This window comes from Girardinichthys multiradiatus, chromosome 17 (assembly GCF_021462225.1).
Source record: "Girardinichthys multiradiatus isolate DD_20200921_A chromosome 17, DD_fGirMul_XY1, whole genome shotgun sequence".
NCBI lineage: Eukaryota > Metazoa > Chordata > Actinopteri > Cyprinodontiformes > Goodeidae > Girardinichthys > Girardinichthys multiradiatus.
In genome coordinates this window covers 25368009-25392677 of record NC_061809.1, presented here as the reverse complement: position 1 = coordinate 25392677, position 24669 = coordinate 25368009, and the positions used below count along the sequence as shown (strand labels likewise).

The window sequence follows — 24669 nt, the reverse complement described above, 5'->3', positions numbered from 1 at the left end:
TTTTTATTTCATTAGTTTTATTTACAAGCGATTTTTGAAATGCAGAAACAAATGCAACGCATCAACAGTGTCACAGTTAGCCAGTGTTTGTATATTTCAAATCAGAAGCCATCTTTGCAAGAGCCGACACACAACACTAATGTGAAAAAAGCAGAAAGAGGAGTGAGGGAGGAGGGGGGTGAATACTACAGCTTATAAACAAACCCTGCCTGCGGGCCAGCTCGTGCTTTCTTTTTTCTTCAATGACTCAACATGCAAAGAGTTTCAAAGTTAAAGAGTGTAGTGTAAGAAAAGAATGAGGAAATCAGCCTAGCTAAGTGATTAACACCAACTTGGTTCGTGATTAATCACACAGTTACTTGTAGGTCAACCTGAGAAAAGCTTTCCCAGCCTCGCACTGTTCACAGAACGGTCTTAAAGCTATATGGCAGCTCATTTATGAAGTCAGAGTCGACTCCAAGAAGGTGATGAATGAGTAACACTGAGCTGAACATGACTTGGGAGGGTGAGGGACAACACCAAACTCCGGTTAAGCTAAAAGAGTCAACGACTGACTGGTAACAGTGTGTTTGTGCAACCTGAAAAACCTTTTTTTGGAAATATGAAAACAAACCCCAGCATCTCTGAAGCAGGACTTCCTTAAAGTCCTGGGCGATTGCTGAGAGCATCCTGTCTGCATCCATCATGTGGCTGGTGGTTAATCGGAGGTTATGTCCATGGCATCATTCCCTGAGAGTGAAGAACTGCACACATATCACAACATCACTGCTATACAAGAAAACTCACTCATTCCCCATTTGAAGTTCCTCATTGTTAACTTCTGGATACAGACCACAGTCACTTGGAAAAAGTATTTGCACCCCTTGAACTTGCAACACAATGTAATGTTTTGTTTGAAACGTGAAACAGAAACATGCTGTGGGAACCAAGAGTTTTAGCCAATTTTTTTCAGGTTCTTCTTTATATTCAGTTGTTATAAAAAGAAAGGACTTAAACTATTATGCATGGGTATTTCCGTTAAGTTAAGTCCCCTCTGGCGCGTTACTCGGCACTCTGTAGCTGTCCTAACAGGAGCGACAGTAAACTGCTAGGCATCCTTTATTATATATTAAAAAAAAAGTATAAATTTCCCTCCACTATTATACTAACTACTATGTTGGTCTTTTATACAAAATCCAAATAAAATACATTGAGGTTTGTGCCTTTAAAGCAACAGAATGTAAAAAAGTTCAGAGGGGTATAAAAACTACTCAAGTACTGTGCTTTGCACTGACCACAGTGGCTCAAATACTTTGTTTTTGCTAATGAAAGGTAAGTGGCACTCACTGAGAATGCTCAGGTGTGGATATGAAAGTTGAAAAAAAAACAGAAAACCTAACCTAAGTCTCTACTCACACATCGCCCAAAAATCACTGGGAACAACCAGAAGAGATGAGAATCAACACAGGATCAAGTCAACCGCGGAAGGAAAAGATTTGTGACGACAGAAAGTTAGAAAGGGCTCGTAGATAAACTGCTATTCACACTAAAACATCAACATTTACAAAAATGTTCGCTTAACATAAAAAAAAAACACAAAGAAAAAGAAGCCTCTTAAAACAGGGAAAAACCTCACAATTGTAGAGGTTCCATGGTCATTTTGTAATAAAATCATCAATTCTTTCAATTAATAAATACATCATTATCCATAAACACACTGAAAAAAAAAAATGGTAAAATGAGAAATAAATTAATCAGGAGTCATTTATAGAGTTAATGACTCATAAATCCTATTGAAAACAAATTCACAGGCGGCACTGAGTAACTTCCTCTCAGATCTAATCAACAGTGCAGAGAAGAGAGGATCCTGTCTGCAGCGCTCACCCCACCGCCGCCTCTCAGCCTTTCCTCTTGCCCCAAAGTCATTATTGCTGGTGTGATTGAGATAAAAAGAGGGAAGGAGGGGAAAGCATGGCTGGAAGAAAAATACAAAACAATAAGCACCATTTGAAATATCAGTCCAACGCCTCCTTTTTTCTTTTTTTTATTTAAGCACCACGTTTTCTGTCAAGTCCCGACCCGAGAGGCGTCTTCAACCTGCTCCTTTCCTCCTGTTCAGCTTGCAGGGAAGAAGCAAGTTAAATTCGAAGCGGAAGAGGAAATTTGAGCAAATGTGTCCTAGTCCCACTTAAATGCCCGCAGAAACTTCCAATTAAATCGACTTTTCTTTGCAGGACAAGTCACTTCCTCTCTCCGCTTCCCGCTTGTTCTTAGTGTGCTTTTTCTGTGACGATCGTTACTGTCGTCTCCAGGCAGTGCGTCGATTTTCCCTCGCTGTCATCTCCACAGCACAAAGCAGACAAATGTTTCTCTCCTTTTTTTTTTTTTTTACTTCTTGGGGACAGACCCAGAACGACATTTTTTTTTTTTTTTTTAGTCTTGTTTCAGTTTGAGGGAGAGCGTTAAACAAAAACACGACTGTGTCTGTTGATTTTAAGGATCTTGCCGAGTCTCTGTTTGGCTGTTGCCATTCCTTTTTTGGGCCTTTTACCTGGGAAAACAAAACCAAAGATGAAAATAAAATTAGATGCAGCATTTTGACACACAACCACAAACTAATCATCACTTTATGTTCAGCTTCTGATGATCATAAACACATTCATCAGCCATAATCTGACTGCCAGACCTTTTGTAGCCTGGTTGCTGATAGGTGGGGGGTTAGGGGCGTTCCTCTTGGAAGGGTGCAGAGGTGGAGACATTGAGGGGTCGCAGTACTGGTACTCTGTACTGGGGCTGGGGAGCCCTTGATTGTCCCAGGCCTCGCTGCTGCTGTTGCCCTGGCTATCCATGGGGCTCTTTTCCTCCTGCAGCCTGTATTGGTGGTGCGTCGTCTCCTGCAGCGAGCGCTGGCTCGAACCGGACCACCAGGACTCCTGAAGCGACGGCGCCTCCTCCTGCTTTGAGGTACACAGCAGACCAGCCATGGACAGCATCCCCTGAATGGCCTCTTCTGTGCTGGGTGAGGTAGGACGTTCTCTGCAGGAGCCAGCAGAACAACCATCACTAATCAGAGTACTGCATATTTTAAAAAGCTGCCGTACTGGGACAGTTTTTCCTCACCGTTTGAGTGGTTTGTGTTTGTGCCTGAGTTTAAGACCAGACTGGTCCAGTTCGATGCTGTGCCATGAGCCTGTCTGCTGAGCTGACCTCCTCTCATCCTCTTCCTCCTCCTGGGAACTCTCTGAATCATCGTCAGAAGAGGACGATGACGATGACGACGATAATGCTTTACTCTAGAATGACAGAGCAGATTTAAAGAGATGTCTCAGTAACCACGGTAACAATCAGCAGCTCACAACATCACAATAATGTGGTTTTTCTCTGTTATAAATGATTTACGTCTGAGGGACAGTCGCTGTCTGACTCCATGTCTGAGACGCTGAAGTGTCCTGAGGCCTCGCCCCTGAGTTCATTCTTCATGTCCAGACCTCCTGGACCTAGAGGAGCTCTCTCAGCTGTGCTGCCCTCCATCCCCTCCAGCTTCACATCCACACAGCTCTTTGATGGGCTTTGGTCAGCGTATGACTGCTCCCCGTCTGTCTTTACAGGACTGCTCCCTGGTCGCCTTAAATCTCTGAACACACAAGCAAATGTACAGAACCCACACGTTTAATTATTCACATTTGTCAGATTCAACTTTTCCTGCAAGTTCATTAGGATAGTTTTATTTTTGACATCGCTACACTTGGGAGGAGAAAAGAGGAAGCTTCCCAGCCTGTGGGAAGCCAACACCCTCCCAAATGTGATGTACAATAGTGGCAGCATCATGCTGTGGGGTTGGAGGGTGAGCTGGGGCACCTCACAACATAGATAGCATCATGAAGGAAGACTGAAGAAACATCTCAAGAGATCAGCCAGAAGGTTTAGGTTTGGTAACAGATGGGTCTTACAAATAGATGACCATAATCACACCATTAAATTACAAGTAAAAAGTAAAACAGCTAGAATATCGTACTTTTTGTCACTTTCTTTAGAAAGTAGGACTAATATTATTTAGAGTCATTACACAAAATGAAGCATTTCAAGTCTTTATTTCTTGTAATTTTGAAAGTGAAGACAGTAGCTGACACCCTCCACATAGACAGTAAGACACAAAAGGTAATTGATAAACAAGCTGGTTGTTCAAGGAGTGCTGTATCCAAGCAGATTAATAGAAAGTATAGTGGAAGGAAAAAGTGTGGTGGTAAAGGGTGCCTCAGCAACAGGGATAACCGCAGCCTTCAGAGTATTGACAAGAAAAATAAGTTCAAGAATTCGGAGGAGCTTCACAAGGAGTGGACTGAGGCTAGAGTCGGAGCATCAAGAGCTGCTACACACAGATGAATCTTATGCATGGTCTACCAGCGTCTTACCTGGGCTAAGGAGAAAGAGAACTGGACCGCTGCTCAGTGGTCCAAAGTCCTGTTTTCAGATGAAGTAAGTTCTGCATTTCATTTGGAAATCAAGGTCCCAGAGTCTGGAGGAAGAGTGGAGAGGAACAGAATCTACATTGCTTCAAGTCCAGTGTGAAATTTCCACAGTCAGTCATGATTTGAGGTGCAATGTCATGTGCTGGTTCTGATCCACTGGGTTTTCTGAAGTCCACAGTCAATGGAGCCATCTAACAGGAAGTTTTACAGAACTTCATGCTTCCCTCTGCTGACAAGCTTTATAGAGATGGTTTTCATTTTCCAGCAGGACTTGGTACTGGCCCACCCTGCCAAAGGTACCAGAAGCTGGTCCAATGACCATGGTGTTGCTGTGCTTGATTAGCCAGCAAACTGGCCTGACCAGAACCCCATAGAGAATCTATCGAGTTCAGGGAGAAGCTTTTGAGGGAAACCCAAAACATTTGATCCAGTTCGTATAGTTAAAAGGCAAATCTACCAAATACCAAAGAAATGTAATTAAATGAAACGACATAAATAGTGTAGAATTATTTCAGGAAAGAAAAGATACAGGGTTATAAATCACTCCGTATACATTGCATACACATGTTGGGGTGTTCCCTCAGGAAACTCTTACCGGATGATTCTGCCGTTGACCAGCATGAGGCGTAGGTGGTTGTCCTCCAGGGACTCTGCAGCCGCTGCAGCCGATGCGGTCGACACTTTATTGAACTTTCCAAGAACCTTGGCACAAAATGTTGGATCCTGGAGGAAAGGGGATGAGATGCCATCAATATTTTAGCAGCAGACATATTTACACATAGTAGTTTTTAGAGAAATGTCTTCAAAGATGCATTAACGAATGATTGTGAAACAGAGCCATAATATCTGCGGTTCGGATCCAAATGTACATAAACTTATGAAGGGTATGAATTTTAAACGTTTAGGGCTTTTAATGATTGATTGGACAAGTTTTCTTTCCACTTTGCAACAACTTGCAACATAAAAACAGGATTTGGTTCTCCCTACATGCTCTAACATATAACTACACCGCTGTTAACACCAGGTTAAATCTCCATTAGCAAGCTGCACCTCTACTAAGCACATTAACATATGATTAATGACATTCAGGCTCCTGATGAGGAAAAATATAAACTCATCTTCACCTCTTCGAGTGGTCCCACCTCCACCCTCTTCAGCACCTCCATCGTGTGTTGCTCCAAGATGTCCAGGTTGGAGGGCACCTTGGGGGCCTGCTGCTGCTGCTCCCTAAGCCGCCTGGCGGCTGTCCTCACCTGCCGCGCCTGGCACAGCCTCTCCAGTGCCCGGGTGGTGAGGCAGCCGTTCACTCCAGGCGGTATTCCACTTCCCTGCGATTTCATCAGCTTGCTACCGCTCACTGGTTCCTCCTGGGTGGGCACAGGGGACACCTGACTCGTCAAGGCCAACAGCTAATGATCAAATTCAGACATTCTCTAAATTCTGTGCTTCTCGTTTTGTTTTAAGGGCTAAATCTGATAATGTAACACCATTGAAAAATATTTGACCGGTTTTATTGAACTGCAGCTGGCAAGGTTCCCATGTCCAAATGTCCAGAGTTCCCAGTCCTTTTAAGCCTGGTTTTAAAGTTGAAGTATGAAGTAGACAGAAGGAAGGAAGGCGGAGTGCATCCTTACCTCCAGGTAGCGGATTTCCTTGGTCAGCTCCTTGATGAGATGGTTGGGCCTGATGTTATCCGGTACCTCACTGGTGGGCTCGGTCACCTGGAAGAGCAACAGTGAAGGTGAGCAGGAGGTCTGCATAGTGGGTGGACGTCCGCCCACTAGATGAGGACAAACTCTGATGTCTTCCACTGTAACAACAAAACAGGCAGAGGAGGAATGGGAAGATCGCTGGCGTCTCTTACCTCTCTTCTCAACCAAGTCCTCAGTGCACTGATTAAAGCCCTGACTCCGTCTACAAGGTAGGTTGGTGGTGGACAGCTGTCCTCATGTAGCTCTGAAACAATCGACAGAGAATTCAGGGTTTATCCTGCTTAATCTACAGAAGCATAGAACTGGATGTCTGGTTTACATTACGCTCTCACCTTTTAGCATTTCCAGGAGGTTTTTAGCCACATACCAACAAATGGCCTCGAAGTATGGAAACTTGAAGAGGTCTGGAGTTTTCAGGCGACGCTCCATTTCGTAACACCTACAGTACAAACCAAAGGGTTTATTTACACTGTAACAGATTGTTACTGGCAAAGAAAAAGCATGTAGGAGGTGCTTACCTGAGCTGCATGCCAATATTGAGGTTGTGAAGGAAGTTCCCACCGAAGGCCATGCAATCCTGAGAGGTGAGAACAGCATGGATCCATCCTGTAGAGGGCAGCAGAGCACAGAGAAATACTCCAGTTTATTCAGTGAAAAATCTAATACAAAATACTCCAGTAACAACCAAAGTGGAGATGGCCAAATAACTTTTAGTAAAGAATAACTGTACAAAACCAAACCTTTTATTGCCCCATTACCAGTCCCTGAAAAACTGCACTCCTGGCACGCCAAAGTGAGAAGAAGCAGACTCTGAGGGGCTGTTTGTAAGACTGATAGACAGGCCTGATAATGCGCTGGCTGACTGAGCCACTGTGCTCTCTGACCCCCTACTTGATTCCCACCTCTCTGCAGCCTTTCTGCCAGAAAGGATCCCTTTCACAATGCTCCGGAGGAGCTGCGGCTGGAAGACTGATTGGAGATGTCCAGGAGTTGACAGGCTGAACTGAGCTTTGTCTGTCTGGGAGCTGGAGGGGGCCGAACCAGGATGGGAGGGGGGGGGGGGGGTTCCAAAGTCCATTGAGAAGGTAGACGGGTGAACAACTGGACACGTCGGCTTCATTCAGAGAGTGACGTGTGGCGACCATCTTTGCACCACACTGACAATCTCACCACTCAACAGCCATATAATTCTCTTAAATTCTCATTTAAGTGCTTCTAACACAGGAGCTGTGTTCCGGTGCCTTGCAAAAGTATTTACACCTCTTGACCTTTTCCGAGGTTTGTCATGTTCCCAGCATTTTATCCAGATTTTATGCACTGGTCTAATAAAATCTAAAAGGAACCAAACGCATATGAAAGAGTGAGCAAAGTCCACCTGTTTGTAATTAAATCTCTGTATAACCGTGGAGGAACTCGGAAGTTTGTTAGAACATCAGAGAACAACATTAGGGACCGCAGCAGACAGGTCAGGGCTACAGTTGTGGAAGAGTTTAACGCAGGGTTAGCTTAAAAACCAACATTCCAGCCTCCAAACAACACAAATCTGACCTTTACGGAAGAGTGGCAAGAAGAAAGCTCTGCTCAGATGAAACCAAGATTAGACATTTTGGCACTCAAGCAGAATGCGCTGTGTGGCGGAAAACTAACATACCAATCCCAACAATAAAGCACGATGGTGGCAGCATCATGCTGCGGGATGCTTTTCCTCAACAATGAGACTGGGCACCCTGATATACAAGAAATGGGCTTAAATCAAATCATTTTCAAATATTAGAATGGCCTAGTCAAAACCCTGCCCTAAAACAAATCGACAATCTGTGACAAAACCTGAAAATGCCTGTTCACAGACGCTCTCCTTTCAATCTGACTGAGAGTAGGATAATATTTAGCAGAAATGTCTGTACATGTGGAAAGCTGGTGGAGAGATGCCCCAGGGCTACATAAAGCATGGATAATTTCTCTTCCACTTCAATCTGAAGGAATTTATGGATGAATTTATAAAGTTCTCATACAGAGATAGTCACCAAGAGTTGTAAAAGAGAGAAGATAAACATGACAGGACATAAAATCCACAAAACATGCATAACAGCTAATTAGAGAAAATAAATGGGAACTACAGTAGACCTTAGAGCTTGTATTAGTCTGCAGCTTTAAAATGAATCCAAAAATGAAAAAAGAGGTGGGACAGAAATGGCTTCATCTGTGTACCGCTGCAGTGACTAAATAACCTGAGGGAAAACATGTGGAAAGGGGCATCTGAAGACAAAATGGATAACATTAACATAAAAACAAAATCTCTTTCTGCACTGAGCAACAGTAATCCAACAGCGGGCGCCTACTGAAGATTTTCACAAGTACATCCCAACTTCAAGATCTTCCACACCATCCAGATGGGTTGAACCGGACAACATGAACACAAATGTGTTTTTAGTCAGCTCGGAAGTTTAAAAACAAAATATAAAAATCACGAAAAATGTCTAAAGATCATGCATACACAAAGAACGTCAATAAATCTCCCATACACTCCCACGCACATTTTTTAAGTATCCCCTTTAATAGAAAATTATCCTACATTTTTTACCTTATTAATCGCCTATTTGCACGCCAAGAGCTGACGGAAGAGTTAAAAAGGGGTAGTCCACCTCTCTAAAAATCATATCATAACATAAACATACAGACTGGAAAGGGGTAAACAGAGCAGGACTGGATGTCCTGTTTTGGGATCTTGTGCAACTATCTTAAAGAACACGAACAAAGCAAGAGCTAAACGCCTGGAGCAATGACCTCAGATTCAGGTGAAAGCACAGTTTACAAGTAAACTAGTTCCTGTGCGTGTTCACTGATTGCACCAGCATAAAACCAGTCTTTTTAGTTTCCATTGTCAAAGAACTGGCTTCCTGCCAAGAAGACTGCTGCTTAAGTGGTATGTAGTCTTTCATTATTGTTGTTTTGCTCTGATCAGCAGTTTAAGGTGAATAATGACTGGAATCATCCCAGTTTGTGTTTTTAGCTAAAAAGCTAATGCCACATTAGACTCTAGACGACAAGAAAGAACCTCTTAAATACAGATTTAGACAGTAGCAGCATGTGTTTTCTAATTTCTAACAGGTTTTACATCAAATTTTTACACTTTGCTAGATTTTGGATTGTAAAGTTCTCAGCACTTTTTAAGCCAATGTTGGAAGTAAAAAAAAAGCTGATGAATGACAAACGATTGGTCAACAGGATGGGGAATAACTGCCTGGTAACACAAATATTTCTCCACAATCTTTCAATATTTCCTTTCCTAAAATGACCTAAAAAATTCCCCTCAATCAAATTCCAGACTTCTCCAGACTCTGTAGGAAACCCGTCACAAATACCGCTGGACAATACCACCTGCTTGTGTCACAGCCTGGTCTAAATCTCCTCACAGATCTTTCATTAATGCAGTTTGCTTAAAAAAAAAAAAACATTTGTAAAAACCTGTTTCAACTAAGAAAATCTCTATAAAAATACAAACCTGTAGGGATGAGCAGGGTGGTTCCTTGGGCAACAACACACTTGTAGCACTTATCCACTTTGTTTCCAAAGAACACTTCGCTCTGATTGGGTGAGGAGCTCCATGCCTCATATAGTGCAAGGTTGGTGGGAGTGGGTTTAATCAGGTAAAAGATCTTCTCACCCTGCAGGTCAGACAGAAACATGTTAGAGCCAACCGTGGCTTTACATCGAGTCGCACATCTGAACCAAATACCCACCCACTCTACCTCCAATCTGAAATTACCGGTAAAAACCATACAGCCTTGTGTTTGGTGGTATCAGTCAACACTTACCCACAAAACATGATACCAGACTGAGGTTCCTCCAAAGTCTATGTGGAAGTCCGTGTAGCTGTCTTTAACCCCCATAAGGCAGTACTTTTGGACAAAAGGCTTTGGGAAGAATGAGTCGTCAGGCCAGTAGTTTTCCACCCAGGACATATTCTTAGCCACATCAGGAACCTCCACCAACTCTGACATCCTGCAAGTTGTTGAAAAGCTAAAAATGAATGCCATCTAGAGACTGCAGTTAATTTTATGCAGATTATACGTTACTATGTTTTCCCATCGAGCCATGTTTAACTTGCAGTTTAAGCTGCAAAATAACATAAAATTTAAAAGCAAAACCGTGAAGCACTCCATTGATTAGAACTTCATTGTATGCAGATGATTCATTATTGTTTCTTTCCAATTTTGTCATTTTCAACATCCGAATTCAACTCTAAATAAAAATTTTTATAGAAAAATTCCAACTTCCAATTTGAACTGCAAATTAAAAAAGGCATAGCAAAACTGCATAAACTAAAGTTGCACAAATAATGAATAAACGTTGGCGTGTCTTACTTTGTGTCAGAGAACTCCAGGCTGATGAGATTGAGGACTTTGGGTCGATGGGGCTTGGTGAAATACTTGATAAACTCGCTAAGTTTCATCTTACTGTCCGCCTGCCGTGCCACATCTATCACATCGATAACTTTGTCTCTACCTACATTGGAGAAAAGTGCCATTTAGTTCATGGAGGATCAGAGGAAAAGCTCTGCAGCTGCTGGACCTTTGAATGCAAAATATGAAAACTTTTTAATTGGCTGCTGAGTAGGCGAGAGGTTCAAAGGGGTCAACAGCTTGCTGCCATGTTTGTGTGCTTTTAGAGATCGAGCCCTGAGGGAAACTGGCATCAATGTGGCAGCATAGGGAGGAGTTAGAAGGGGATGCAAGCGAGACAATCTGTCCAGACCACCAGTCCCTGAGGAGAGGGAGTGGGTAGAGGTGAGAGGGCGGTTTTGTTTGTTGCCCATGGGTGTGTGGGAGACCTTAAGCATACGGGGAAATACTTGTAAAGAGGAAAGAAAAAGTGTGCAGAAGCCAAATGTGGGTTTAAGAAGAAAAAAGAAAGACTGAGGAAAAGAAGCCATAACAGAGAGTCTGTTGAAACAGTTGAGACGCTACAAATCAGAGTCTAGAAAAGCTGGATGTCGAACCAAGACAGCTGGTTGTTGTACTTTCCCCCCACCCAACCCACACACCTTTTTTTTATTGCCTGCCCCGTTGCATGTTCCCTCTGTCTCACTCTCCCACCTCTGACGGCCCAGCTGGCCGGTGTCGGATGACAGAGAACAGCTGGAGTGAAGGCAGTCCGTCACAGAGTGAGACGAAGCTGCCAGGAAACCCCACAAAGCAAAGCTCAAACAGCAGCTTCAGAGCTCCCACAGCAGGGGAAAGTATTATTGTAAAATGTCCACAATCAAATGGTAATTTTTTAGGCTGGGAGTTAAAAGAAGACATTTTACATCTGATCCAAGATGCTTGAAAGGTCAAACATGGAGACCCTTTAAAAGGTTGGTTTCAAAGTGCCTGAACATCATTTAGAGCTGAGTAGATCATAAAGAAATCTCTTCAAAAAAACGAATTATTCCTGAAAAGCAGGTGAACAAGAGTATGTTTTGAACTTCATATTTTAAAGTAATGGTATAACGAGGAATCTAGGCAATAAATAAATATTGAAAAAAATAAAAAATCAATCATAAAAATGATTGAAATTAAAGGGAAAGTTAATAAATAGGGAAAATTAACACTGGTTGGATTTATGCCAGTAAAAAATAAATTTTTTACCATATTTTTTTGATCCAAAATGACTTAAACTAGTGGATTTTACTCCATTTGTTGCCATAAGTCCTATCTTTCTGTATTTATTCTCACATATAGTAGTCATTGTCCAGAGTAAGGATCAGCAAATGCTTAGTTGGAAAACCTGGATTAAATAATATCTGGTTTAACTTATTGATTTTTAAACCTTCCGCCAACTAAACGGGTGGTTTGCTCATCAATCAGCAGCGGTAAGGAAAATAATAACTTTGAAATTTGTTCTCTATAGCTTCACACTTTTTATTTCCCTATTGGAAATAAACACACCACCTAGTTAACCCTAAATCAGTCTAACCATGTGTTCTTTTAAATCTGCATCTCAATCAAAGGAAAGCAATGACTCAGATCTGTTGTGTCAACATGGGACAGAAGAGTGGGATAAATTTCCGACCACACACGCATGTGGTCTAACTAGAAAGCCTTATAAGTTGGAGAACATATCAGCGTTGAATCCCACTGTCCCAGAGTCTCCCGGGTGTAGGAAACGCGACCCGACACGAAGTCCCTGGGCCCATCGCCTGTGCCTTGGCTTAAAGCTCAATAGTGCATGTTGAGGAAACGATAAAGTGAGGGGCAGAGTCTGTAATCTGAACTTAATGATAAAAACACTGCTGGGCTTGGTGATGGGCTTGTAACAGGAGCTGGGAAGTGGCAGGCCGTGTCAGCGAAGGAAGCAAAGTGGTCACGAAGAGGCCAGTGAAAGCTTAGCCATCACTCAGAACTCATTCAGCCATCTCCTGATGCCTGATAAGTGGGTTAAAACCCCATGAACCTGGAACCCTGCTCATATCAGCACATAAATGGCGCCGGCTCAGCAATAGCCACTTAGCTGCCCGGTGTTGGGTCTTTTCATTAGCTTTTAGGCAGAACAGGAGTTACTGTGTGCTCCAATCAGAGGGAAGCATAATCCTCAAAGAATAAACTCTAACGGTTGCTCTAAACAGGTAAAAACGAGGAAGTTTTGTTTTAACCCTAGATTTAGGCTGCTTTTTTATCAAGCGTCCTTACCCACATACTGCTCCACATCTTTGACGGAGAAAGTGGGAGGGGGCAGCTTCAGACCCAGCCCCTCCATCTCAGTGATCGCGATCGGGTAGTTGAAGCCGTGTCTCTCCAAGTACCTGGTGGTCACCTGCTCGCCCTTCATCCGAATGAGAATCTCCTCGGCACTGCAAACCAAATCATGACAAGGTCAAAACTTAAGTAAATCAGGATTTTTAGGATCTTTTGTTTAAAGATAAATGCTACTGGATGAGGATCCAGGTTTGTCTCGCCACTGTGCACAGTGAGGATGAACCATGACCTATGGTCCGGTTCGATTAGCATTTAGCTTTTTGGCAACAAACACTCCATGTGTGTTTGGAGTGACGCAAAGAGAGAATTTTTGGGAAAGCATCTCATGCCCACTGTTAAGTAAAGTGGGGGACCTGTGATGTTGTGGGCCTGTTGATCTTCAAAAGACCACGGGACCCCTGTTGGGAATACCAGGACACTTTGAATAAAAATCTTTATAATGAGTCAAAACACAGGGTCAAATCAACGTTCGCCATAAACAACCCTGGTGAAGAGTTTGATTACCCCATTTAAGTGTTACGTATGTGTGTGTTGATACACACCTCGGGAAGGTCCTTTGCTGGAGCTTCTTAACGAACACAGAGGTGCCCGCCTGCACCGGCTTGGATCCATCATCTGGCTCTGTGTAGTCGTGTCTGTGCCAGTTGTTGCGTCTTTTCACTGCAAGACAAACGAAGATATTTGACCCATTATTTTGCATTTAAGATGAGAACAAACCTGGTATCACCGTGCACATCACAGTACAAAAACAAGATTTCCCTACTTAACCCCTGTGGTCAGATACGGAGGGGATGTCCAATCAGAGTGGAGGGTTTACAAGACCATTCAATTAGCCAGTTAATGTCTGCCCTGAGGGCTCGGAAAGGAAAGGCTAACCCCACATCCCCTCCCAAACCTCTCAGACTTGACGTAACACTCCAGAGGGCTGAGTTTTCCCTCAGGATCCGTCCAACATGCAGAGACTGAGGTGGTGGGCAGTTAATAAAGACAAAGGAAGGCTGTAAGTAAGGCTGGGGGAAGGAGGCAGACACAGAAAACAGCAAATGAAGCCTGCCAATAATGAGGGCATTACTCACTCAGGGAGGGTCCGTGTTTGACATCACAGTTGGGGCAGTGGTAAACGTCGATATCCACGGCATGGTGCTCCTCAACGTGAACACAGCTGAAAACGGGAAAAGGAAAGACAACAGGTTTACACAGAGTTTGAATAGCCTAATAAACCCTAAATGATTAAGAAAAAAATGTCCATTTATGCATTCGTGCAGCAGTTTAAAACTAATGGCAAACCTTTTAAAAGCCATATTTACTTAAAACATTTGCTTCCTCCATTATTAAAGCACCACAGAAAGCTCTTTTAGCAGCAAACAAAGTCTGCTTAGATGTACACTACACTAAGTTCTGACTGGGTTCTAATAAAATAAATGTGGCAGCTCCAAAACATATAAGGAGCCTCAAACAGTGTAGCAGAAAGGTATCAGGCCCCTTCTTCCACTCTAGATTGAGCTATTCTGCAGTAAAAGACTTGCAGCTGAAATTCTGACTGTAGGTTCTACAAAGTATTAACTAAATACTAACCAACTAAAAGTCTAGTTTCTAAGATGGTATCTGTTTCACTACAAACTTAATGAAAATACGCAAAAAACTATTAATTAATTGCATTTTTTAGAAAAAACTGTGAAACTAAACACCAAATTCCTGTACGTTTGTAAATGTATAGATTAATGACCCTCATAGCAAGATATCAATGTATAAATCACTTTTATAGTACTATTAAAAATCGGCAAATATGTTGAGCACAATCAGAAGAGGTATAAATCATTTAGATACTGCATTTGGGGCAGTGGTAAACGTCGATATCCACGGCATGGTGGTCCTCAACGTGAACACAGCTGAAGACAGGGGAAAAGGAAAGACAACAGGTTTACACAGAGTTTGAATAGCCTAATAAACCCTAAATGAAGGACAAAATGTCCATTTATGCATTCGTGCAGCAGTTTAAAACTAATGGCAAACCTTTTAAAAGCCATATTTACTTAAAACATTTGCTTCCTCCGTTGTTAAAGCACCACAGAAAGCTCTTTTAGCAGCAAACAAAGTCTGCTTAGATGTACACTACACCAAGTTCTGACTGGGTTCTAATAAAATAAATGTGGCAGCTCCAAAACATATAAGGAGCCTCAAACAGTGTAGCAGAAAGGTATCAGGCCCCTTACAAGGAGAGGAACACCAAGGACTATTCCTTTATTTTTTAAATGTTTTAGATCGAACACTTTAACCAGAGAAAATCAGCATATATTTTCAAATGGTTATATGATTTCTTAAGGGGGAAAAAAGCTACCCAAGCCAACTTGGCTTTATGTTAAAAGCTAAAGCTAACATGTGGTTGTTGCCACTCCTGGCGAGAAAAAGTGCCTTTTAAGCCATTCAGAGGTGGACTTCCAGGGGTTCTTTAGATCATTGTCCCGCTGCATAACCCAAAAGCCAGACATTCCCTTTTAGGATTTTGTGGTACGGAGGAGAAGTCCACATTTTAGGAAGAGTTGTTCAGGTCCTGAAGCAACAGAGCAAACCCAGACCACCACGCTAACAGATTTAACAGGAAGCACAACTTCCACAAAAGGTCAACTTTGTCTATCTGTCCAGAAAATATTTTCCCAAAAGTCCTGAAGATCCTCTAGATCTTTTGTTGTCATATGTGAGACAGGCGTTTGTGTTTTTTATGCTCAGCAGTGGGTTTAGCCTCAGAACTCAAATACGGAGGCCATTTTTGCCCAACTTCTTTCTAATTGTTGAATCATAACTGAGGCAGTGAGGTCTACAGAACTTTTGACGTTGTTCTGGGTTCATTTGTGACCTCCTGGATGAGGCGTGAAAGCCCCCTTGCAGTAATTTTGGTTCGGTGGGTAGATTGTTTTCTCCATCTGTGGATAAAGACTCGCTGTGATTTAATGGAGCCTAAATGTCTTAGTAACCCCTTTGAGGCCTGTTAGATGTTTTAGCCTACTTCATGTCATCAGGTTCTATTTTTTCTGAATAAACGAAATCTGCTTTTTGTATCCAGGTTATCTTTGTCTAATATCTTCATTTTAATGATGATGTCGAGCCTTTAAAAAGTAAAAACTCATTTGTAAGCAGGGCTCCTAATGCAACGAACCATTGCATTCCTCTCAAACATTCACTCGGGCTTCCAAATTAGACAACAAAAATCATGATGAACAAAAGCCAAAATGGAAGCAAATCCACCTAGTTGAAGAAAATATTAAATGTGAACAGCAGTACGATCGAGTAATCTGCAGCAGTGACAATCAACCGAGACTGTTCTGAAACAGCCGAACCACACGCTCGTGCATTCCTCTGTTGCATACCGAAGCTCCATTCCTGAACAGCAGCTGGGATTGAACTGTGGGAAACATGGACAACAAGTGCAGCGCCATGGCTCCACAACATCTCGCGTGACCGGGCCGAACGGGATAATTAGGAAACAAGCTGCAGAGCTGAACTAACAATAGTACCAGAAGGCTTTTACCATTGTTATGAGGAGCTCTTTCAAATACTCGTATCAACCTTTAGGAATCGAGAGCAAGCTTTGTGTTAGCATCACAAAATCCACACAACACACAGTGAAAGCTGGGAGGTAAATTTCCCACTATATATATCAGGACACCTTCATGTGTGCTTTTCCTAGTAAACACAGCCTTGGAAAAAGAAACCTTCTCACTTTTTCCTAATCTCAAGCACAAAATTCTATATATTTTAGGGGAATATAGCAACGCAAACTAGCACGAAGGTGTGAAGTAGAAGGAAAACAATGCATGGTTTTCACCTTGTGAGTGTGTGTTTGCATTTAATCCCACAAAATGTGTGCAAGACAGCGAGCTGCATGCATGCATCACCCAAAATAAATTAAAACATCCCTGCTCTGAAACATGGTGGCGATGCCATCCTGCTGTGGGAATACTTTCCATCAGAACGTTAAGAGATGCCGCTCAGAGGTGATGTGAAGATGTGGAAGAAGCTCAACATGGGAGGGTTGCTGCTTGGAAGGTTCAACGACCCGAAACAGACAGAGCTTCAACAGAACAAGTTAGATGAAAGCAAATTCATGTGTTAGATTGGTCCAGTCAAAGTTCAGCCATCCAACTGAGAAACATGGCAAGACTTGGAAATCAATGTTCAGAGGCTCTTCTTCCACTCTAGATTGAGCTATTCTGCAGTAAAAGACTTGCAGCTGAAATTCTGACTGTAGGTTCTACAAAGTATTAACTAAATATTAACCAACTAAAAGTCTAGTTTCTAAGATGGTATCTGTTTCACCACAAACTTAATGAAAATACGCAAAAAACTATTAATTAATTGCAATTTTTAGAAGAAACTGTGAAACTAAACACCAAATTCCTGTACGTTTGTAAATGTATAGATTAATGACCCTCATAGCAAGATATCAATGTATAAATCACTTTTATAGTACTATTAAAAATCGGCAAATATGTTGAGCACAATCAGAAGAGGTATAAATCATTTAGATACTGCATTTCGAAAGGATGCTAACTTGTAACAAATTCTCTCTCTGGATGGAATGAGAGCCAACAATGGCATGATGAATGGCAGTAGAAGCATGTTTTAGCAGATATAACCTCTACTTCAAGGTAAAAAAGCCTGGAGCAGACATGAACTCAACCACAACCCGCTGTCATCATTGATCTACGAGGGACTGCAGAAGGGCCACATTTATTCATCAGGAAGAGGCGAGCTTGCACTGGCCCAAATAACTTTGTTGCACCGACAGGATATCAACTGTAGCTTCCTCTCAGTCATTAACCACATAAAGCGTCTCTCTGCTGTCGGCTGCACAGGAAACAGCTACAGTAAAGCAGGCAAGTGCATGTAAACCAACTAAGGTTTCAAGTCAGGCAGGGTGAAGCAGCATTAACACACTTTAGTTGTCATAATAATCTGGTAACTAAACCAACACATTAGAGCTTAGCCATAGTAAATAATAAAACATGTTTGAAATCAGATTTACCTTCTTTATGGGACACATTTAGCAAAAACGGCAGGAAAAGCTCTTTGCTCCTGCATGTGAGTAAGCAGATGACCCAACAACAACACTGTACAGCTATTGGCTCTAAAATCAGCTCTGGCTCATGTGTCGGGAATCTTTGTGTAAACATGGGGCTGTTTGCTGACTGGAGCATGAGTAACCGCTCTCTGCAGCCAGGTTGGCTCAGCTGTGTGAGGCAAACATCACCCTCCTGTCCACAAGTCATTTAGTGCTTTCCTTTACGTAACATCGCATTAGGAAATAAGTGCTCTGCGCCACAAATGCCTGCCTGACTAAGCTTTTGTGCCACCTGTAAGGCAAGCTCAGAAATCATTTGGAGTTGATTAAGGAACTTTAAAGAGGTGGGCAAACTCAGCCGAAAGACAAATACGACCAGGTCCTTCCTGTTTTGCTCAGGCTTGATGATGCCTGACCTTTCACTGCAAAGCTGGGGAAGGGTGCAAGCAGTTCTTGAAGCAATGTTAACCTTTTTTACTAGATAAACAAAACCATGACAGCAGAGCTGCAGATCACAAAGCCAAACATGCTTCTCCATATGAGAGAACACGTGAGTGTATTTGGCTAAAACCCTCGCCATCAACAACCCCTCTCCCTCTGCTTCCTCTCATCAAGGGCCTCCTTCCTGTGTGACTGAGAGGACTTATTCATTAGTCGGTGCACAGTGAGGGGTTCATTGTCCTCGGTGATCATCGCAGAAACACAAAGCCCGGAGGCGGGAGTCACCATTATTTTAAGCTCTAAATAACCGCTTTGCATGGGCCGGCGACACGCCCACATTAGAGAGCTGGCAGGGCCTAAATGGACGGGCGTTATGGATGGTGATGGAAAGGAGATGAGAGCAGTTAAACACACCTGGCTTCCCTTCCATCCCACAGGAGCAGCAAACTTCAACAGCCCTTTTCCTAACCCACCGAGCAGTCACTTCCAGGCAGAGTCTTGGAAATGTATTCATATTCATTGAACCTATTCACATTTTGTCACATTAAATCATACAATTTAGTGTTTCATTTCAGGATTTTAGGTGATAGACCAACAAAGTGGTACTTTTTCATAACGTTGAAAACAATTGTGCCGGGCATATGTATTCAGCCCCCTTTTCCCTGGTACCCCATGTCACAACAGTAGTTCATAGAGTTAACCTGTGCATAATTTAATTCAGTATAAATCGAGTTGTTCTGTGAAGACTTCGAGCGTTGGAAGGAACACAGGAAACAGCTACCGAGACTGGAACTTTCTGGCCAACGTGAGAAACCATCAATGGCTGAAAACACCTTCCTCGTGGTTAAACATGGACACGGCAGCATCATGCTGTGGGGATGGTTTTCTTTAGCAGAGATAGGGATGTAGGATGGACATAAATATTGAGCAACATCCTGGACAAAATGTGTCGAAGAGAAATCCAAAAAGCATTGTTTGCATTAGTAATAAGCCCATTTTAATCAGACACCTCTAAATTAAACCCAGTGCAAAGAATTACCTTCTGAAGGCACCTAATTAGTCAAATTTACCTGTGTGCAATTTAATATTATAAATATGGGGAGGAGACCCCTGGGTGGACCCAGAACCCACAGGACGGACTATTTATCCCTTCTGGCCTGGAAACTAGGCTTAAAAAATAGACGTTCATAGATGATTTTCACCAAATCTGACTGAAGTAAAGGTACCAAAGAAGAACAAGGAGTATTTTCAAGACATTCTAAAATACAGGCAGCTGTAAACCCAGCAAAAGGTACTTCAACATCAGTATCTCTAAGCAGTTGATAAAAAATTTATTTAGCAAAAAAGATGTCCTTTTACTTTACAATTCGACATTACTCTGTGTGGTTCAATTATAGCAGCTAGCCATAAAAAGAACAACATCCCTGCAGTGGTGTTGGAGCCTCTCTCTAATAAGCTGGTGGAAAACAAAAGAGGCTCACTTTGTTGTTTATAGTGCGTCAGGGAGCCAGCAGGAGTTTTAACAACTTAACTGTGTCTGATGATGCCTTTAGGCTACTAGCGTTGCAGCTCTGGTTCCACACGTCTTCAACATGGCGTGTCCCCTGTGAAACCCCACAAAGTCGTCCCTCCTGTGTCTGTCTGCTGCTGCTGGGATACATCAGCCTATAAACTCAGATTGAACTCCTCTAGCAGCTTTTGCAATCTTGTCTACGTGAGCTGGCAAGTAATCACCTGTCACTAATTATAAATTGTATACACTCTTAACAAATAACAGCTCATAAAATAAAAGCCACTAATATCCAAACATTTTTACACATCTTTAACATCGTAATTCTAGTTGACTCTTAATCAATGTGTGAGCTTCTGAGTCCTAATAAAATTGATCAAGCTTAATTAAATGGCGTTTCCGTGCTGTCTACAGACCTTCCCACTGAATGTAAACACAGCTTTTAACAGGAACTGTAAGGCCAATTAACTTATCAGACACCTAAGATCTGAACACCTCCACCATGGACAACAGAGTCCTTTCTTTCACCCATCTCTCCACTTAGACTTAGGGTAAACACTAACAAGGCACTCGGTTGAAGCAATTCATCTCTCTTTAGTGTGCTCACACTCTGTTCGACAGTGACGGATCGTGCATTGAACTTGGCTCGCCGGAGCTCCCATCAATCACCTCCCTCTGTCCCATCAAGGACCACCGATCTATCGTCACCCCCCACTGTCAGCACCTAAATCAGACAATGGGGCCGACTGGAGGCCCTGAAATCAACACGGGTCTGACTTGACCTACTGAGGATTTGAAGAGCAGGGGCGTACGCTGCATAGATGTAACTCAGCATCCACGAAGAACATGAAATATAGAGAAGACATAATTTTCCAATCTTTGTCAACAAACATCTACAGGATAGACCAACACATAGAAGCATAATTACATAGTAGAAGGAAATAATACATCGTTGTCTAAATTTCAAAACATCTAAAAAGCATGGTGTGCATTTGTATGCAGCCCCATCTACTCAGGCACCTCTAAATAAAACCCAGTTCAACCAATTACCTATAGAAGTCATTTAGTCAACACTCTTAAGTCAATACTAGAACCAGCTTTAGTTGCAACTGCATCTGCAAGCATTATGGGGTATATCTCAACCAGCTTTGCACATCTAGCTGCCACCATCATGGCATTCTTTGTTCTCCACCCTTCATAACATAATCCTCACCATGGCTTTCCATGTTCAGATATGGACTAACTAGAGCTTCTGTGAGTTGTTTGGAGATTGGGGTGTTGTTTCAAAACCTAACCCTGCTTTAAACGTCTCCACAACGTTCTCCCTGTCCTGTCTGTTGAGTTCCTTGGTCTTCATGATGCTGTTTCACTAATGTTCCCTAAAAGAAACTATAAGGTCTTCATAAAACAGCTGGATTTATACTAGATTAACTTACACACAAATGGACTGTATTTACTAAGTGCCTGTATAAGGCAGTTTGTAACACTGAGTAATAATACAAAACCATGCAAGCTAACACTTTACAACTATTGCCTTCTTTGTGATGGTGTAGAACACTTTACTTTGTGTTTGTAAACGCAGCAACATTAAAAAAGATCAAGGAGGATGAATGCTTCTGTAAGCAGCTATAGCGCTGCAACCTACCACCCTCACATTTTGTAAAGCATGGCGTCCTCCAGGGCTGTTTTCTAGGTCCACTATTTTTTTCTCCTAATTAGCATTTAGCTGGCTTGATTGCAGCTGTGCAAACCATGCAGTTGCAGTCACCCCATCATCTTCACTTGTTTGTGGTTCTTGAAGCTTTCATTGCTTTTGGACTGCTTTATTTTGAACTCGTGTAGATCTTGAAACAATTTTTTGCCTTCTCAGTATATATTTTTGTCATCTAATGGAATATTTACTATTTAGGTAACGCTGAAGGCAACTGGTTGCACTGGATTTTATTTAGAGGTATCAAAGTAAAGGGGGTGAATAAGTTTTTATTAGTTAAAATGATTTTGCAACTACACACTACTTAGTGTTGGTCTATCAGATAAAATCGTAATAAAATGTGTTAACGTTTGTGGTTGTAAAGTGACAAAATGTGACAAATGTACTATAATTCAGGTTGTGGAGTTATGTGGGGATAAAGGGGTTTTACAGCATTGTATAGCAATTTAGGGTCATGTCACCAGTCCTGACAGCAAGAGAACCCCCAGAGGAGCAGCAAAACAAACCAAATGGGTCAGAAGGTGAGCCGTTGGCAGGTAGCTACTGGACAATATTTCTTCTACAAATAATTGTTTCCATCTCTGTTGCTTGTGTGATGCTTTGCTGCACGGTTCAGGAGTAATAATAGTAGCATTAATACCACAAACATCCTGCCACTGAACTTCCAAATCAGAAACCTGAAAAACAAATGTTGGGTATGGTCATAATACCAGAAGGGGGGTCCCGTTAAGGTGAATAGACACTTTCTTGTTGCCTGGTGATGTCACTGTTCACTCGTCTGGCACTGATAAACCCCAGAGCTTGGACTGTATGAGACTATAAAAGATACAGGTGATAGAAAACAGGGGACCCCTCAGAAACAGGGGGGGAGAAAGACAACATTGATCGCCACACACAAATACAAACTCAGCAAACAAGCTGAGGAACGAGCGTTTGGGAGGCCAAGTTCCACTCAATCGACTTGCCATCAATCTACAGCCAGAGAATATCCCCCTTCCTTCTGGCCAGCCTCGTGGGAAAGAGACTGGAAAAAGCGCCCGCTTTTGGAGGTCCGCCCTGTGTGTTTGTGCCTATTAGTCATCAATGGGGAAACCTCGATCGTTTGTTCCGTCTTCGTGGTGGCACATGACACACAGCGAGTCTTTTCTGGCTCCAGTACACCACGAATTGTGACTGCCAAGTTTTTTGGCAGGACACCCAATGCTGGGTTACGCAATGGCTTCCGTCATTTCAGCATGAGTGAAAACAGACTGTTGTATTCATAAACAGTTGCTGTAGAGATGCACCCACACAGGCTGAGTCAATAGATTGTCTAGGTCAGCCTCAGGGCCACTGAGATAAAAAGTGATGGCTACAGAAAGTCAACCTGCATATAATCTATGATGACAATCCTGATAGAAACAAAACTGATATCATCAGGGATACCCATCTCCCTGGTCTGCTAGGTAAAATTTAGACCTCAGTATGGTTTAACCTGAACAACTGCACAACTAAGCAGGCGTCTTGTTAGGCCAATAAGGATTTAATTTTAAACATACAACCTCCAGAGTTGGTCACAATATAGGATGTGCACCGGGACATGTATAACAAACTTGTGAAATGTTGGATAGCAAGAGTACAGATGATTGGGTCATATTACGCAACAATAAATTGAAGTTACAATGAATGCAGCCAACACCCACTCAACATGAATCATATAACAAATAACAATCTCACGCAACAATAACTCACGTGAGATCATATTGAGAATGGTAAATCAAAAGAAAATGGGAAAGTAGGACAAAGAAGTGCTGAAGTAATATAAGGACAATTGCATGCTTTGGTTCCTTTAAAATATCCCCCTGTCAACCACTAGGGGTCCCCTGCCATGTGGCTCCTCAGCCTGAAAGAGGGATTTAAATTTCTCCAGCTGTCAATCAAAAGCCCAACCATAACAATCCCCTTGTTCTCCAATAAATTAGTCAAAAACATTATGTAAAAAAATATATTTTTTATTAGAAAATAAAACCAAGCCTAGGATGAATAGTAAAGTAAACAAAAAAACTAGCAGACTGTTTCCAAACAAGCACAAACTGTGAAATGGAGAGTATCTAATTAAGTTTAAAGTAAACTCTAAAATTGATTTCACTTCGAATAACCTGATCAGATTTTCTAAAATTACACCATGAGTTGTTGTTTTTTTTTTTTACTATTTATCCTATAAATCCCAGTGAATCCTGAAATTATTTATGAGGAGAAAACATGCAGGCTTTGTATGTTCCGATCACTCAGCTAAGCTTCTGATCTCGGGTTGACTGACACTGCGCTGTCCCCTAAACATATCCACTCAAAATAAGTATTTAACTTCATAACGTTAACTGTGAGGTAAGTTAAGACCTACGGGTTCACGTCAGGTCATTTAAGGTGTTTATCGGAACAGGTGTTTAATCGCAAAACGATGTGGAAGACATCGAAACCCCACTTTCGGTTGTTAGGTCGTGTCAATAGACGATTTAAAACCCCCGTCGCCCACCGCTAATGTTAGCAAGCTAACTTAGCCACCAGTCAACACCGCTCGGAGAAACCGTCGGCTTCACTAACTAAACAACCAGTGTTTGTTGCCTTCGCCAAGCGACGTCCGTTAAGTACATCCTACCCAACCTACCTGCCGTGAAACCAGTCCTTACAGGTGTCGCATTCAATCATAAACCGGCTGACATCGTAGGGCTGCCGGCAGACACAGTACAGCGGGGCCGCCGCCATCTTCCTACTGTCCCCAAACAACGCAGGAATGAAGCGGGCGGGGATTTAACCCACAGTCCGGAAACACCCGAGGTGAGAACCTTAAGCATCCGGAAACACCCGAGGTGAGAACCGTGCGCCCGGACGCCGCCCAGGACAGTTATGTATTTAGTGTAAAATATTAAGTATAAGTATTAAGTATACGTTTTTTATTATTATAATTTTTTTTTGTCAAGGCATGTTTTTACTCCAATCCCACTTTCTTCCCATTTCCGTTCTCTGTACTTTCTGTTTGTAAAAATATATAACCCTGCATAATGTTGCATCTGT

General features: G+C 42.3%; 1 protein-coding gene across 1 annotated transcript; it reads right to left on the bottom strand.

The window, feature by feature from the left end:
* On the bottom strand, window positions 1-24395 carry kdm7aa (lysine (K)-specific demethylase 7Aa). Its single transcript, XM_047390278.1, has 17 exons — window positions 24263-24395; window positions 13974-14059; window positions 13440-13557; window positions 12832-12992; window positions 10525-10666; window positions 9976-10162; window positions 9663-9825; window positions 6679-6766; window positions 6493-6599; window positions 6313-6404; window positions 6083-6169; window positions 5573-5815; window positions 5044-5171; window positions 3379-3613; window positions 3100-3272; window positions 2666-3015; window positions 1-2530 (listed from the first exon to the last, which is right to left on the bottom strand). Exons 1-17 carry the CDS (start codon window positions 24358-24360, stop codon window positions 2442-2444), a joined length of 2547 nt encoding a protein of 848 aa, XP_047246234.1. The 5' UTR covers window positions 24361-24395; the 3' UTR covers window positions 1-2441.
* Window positions 24396-24669: the final 274 nt, after the last annotated feature.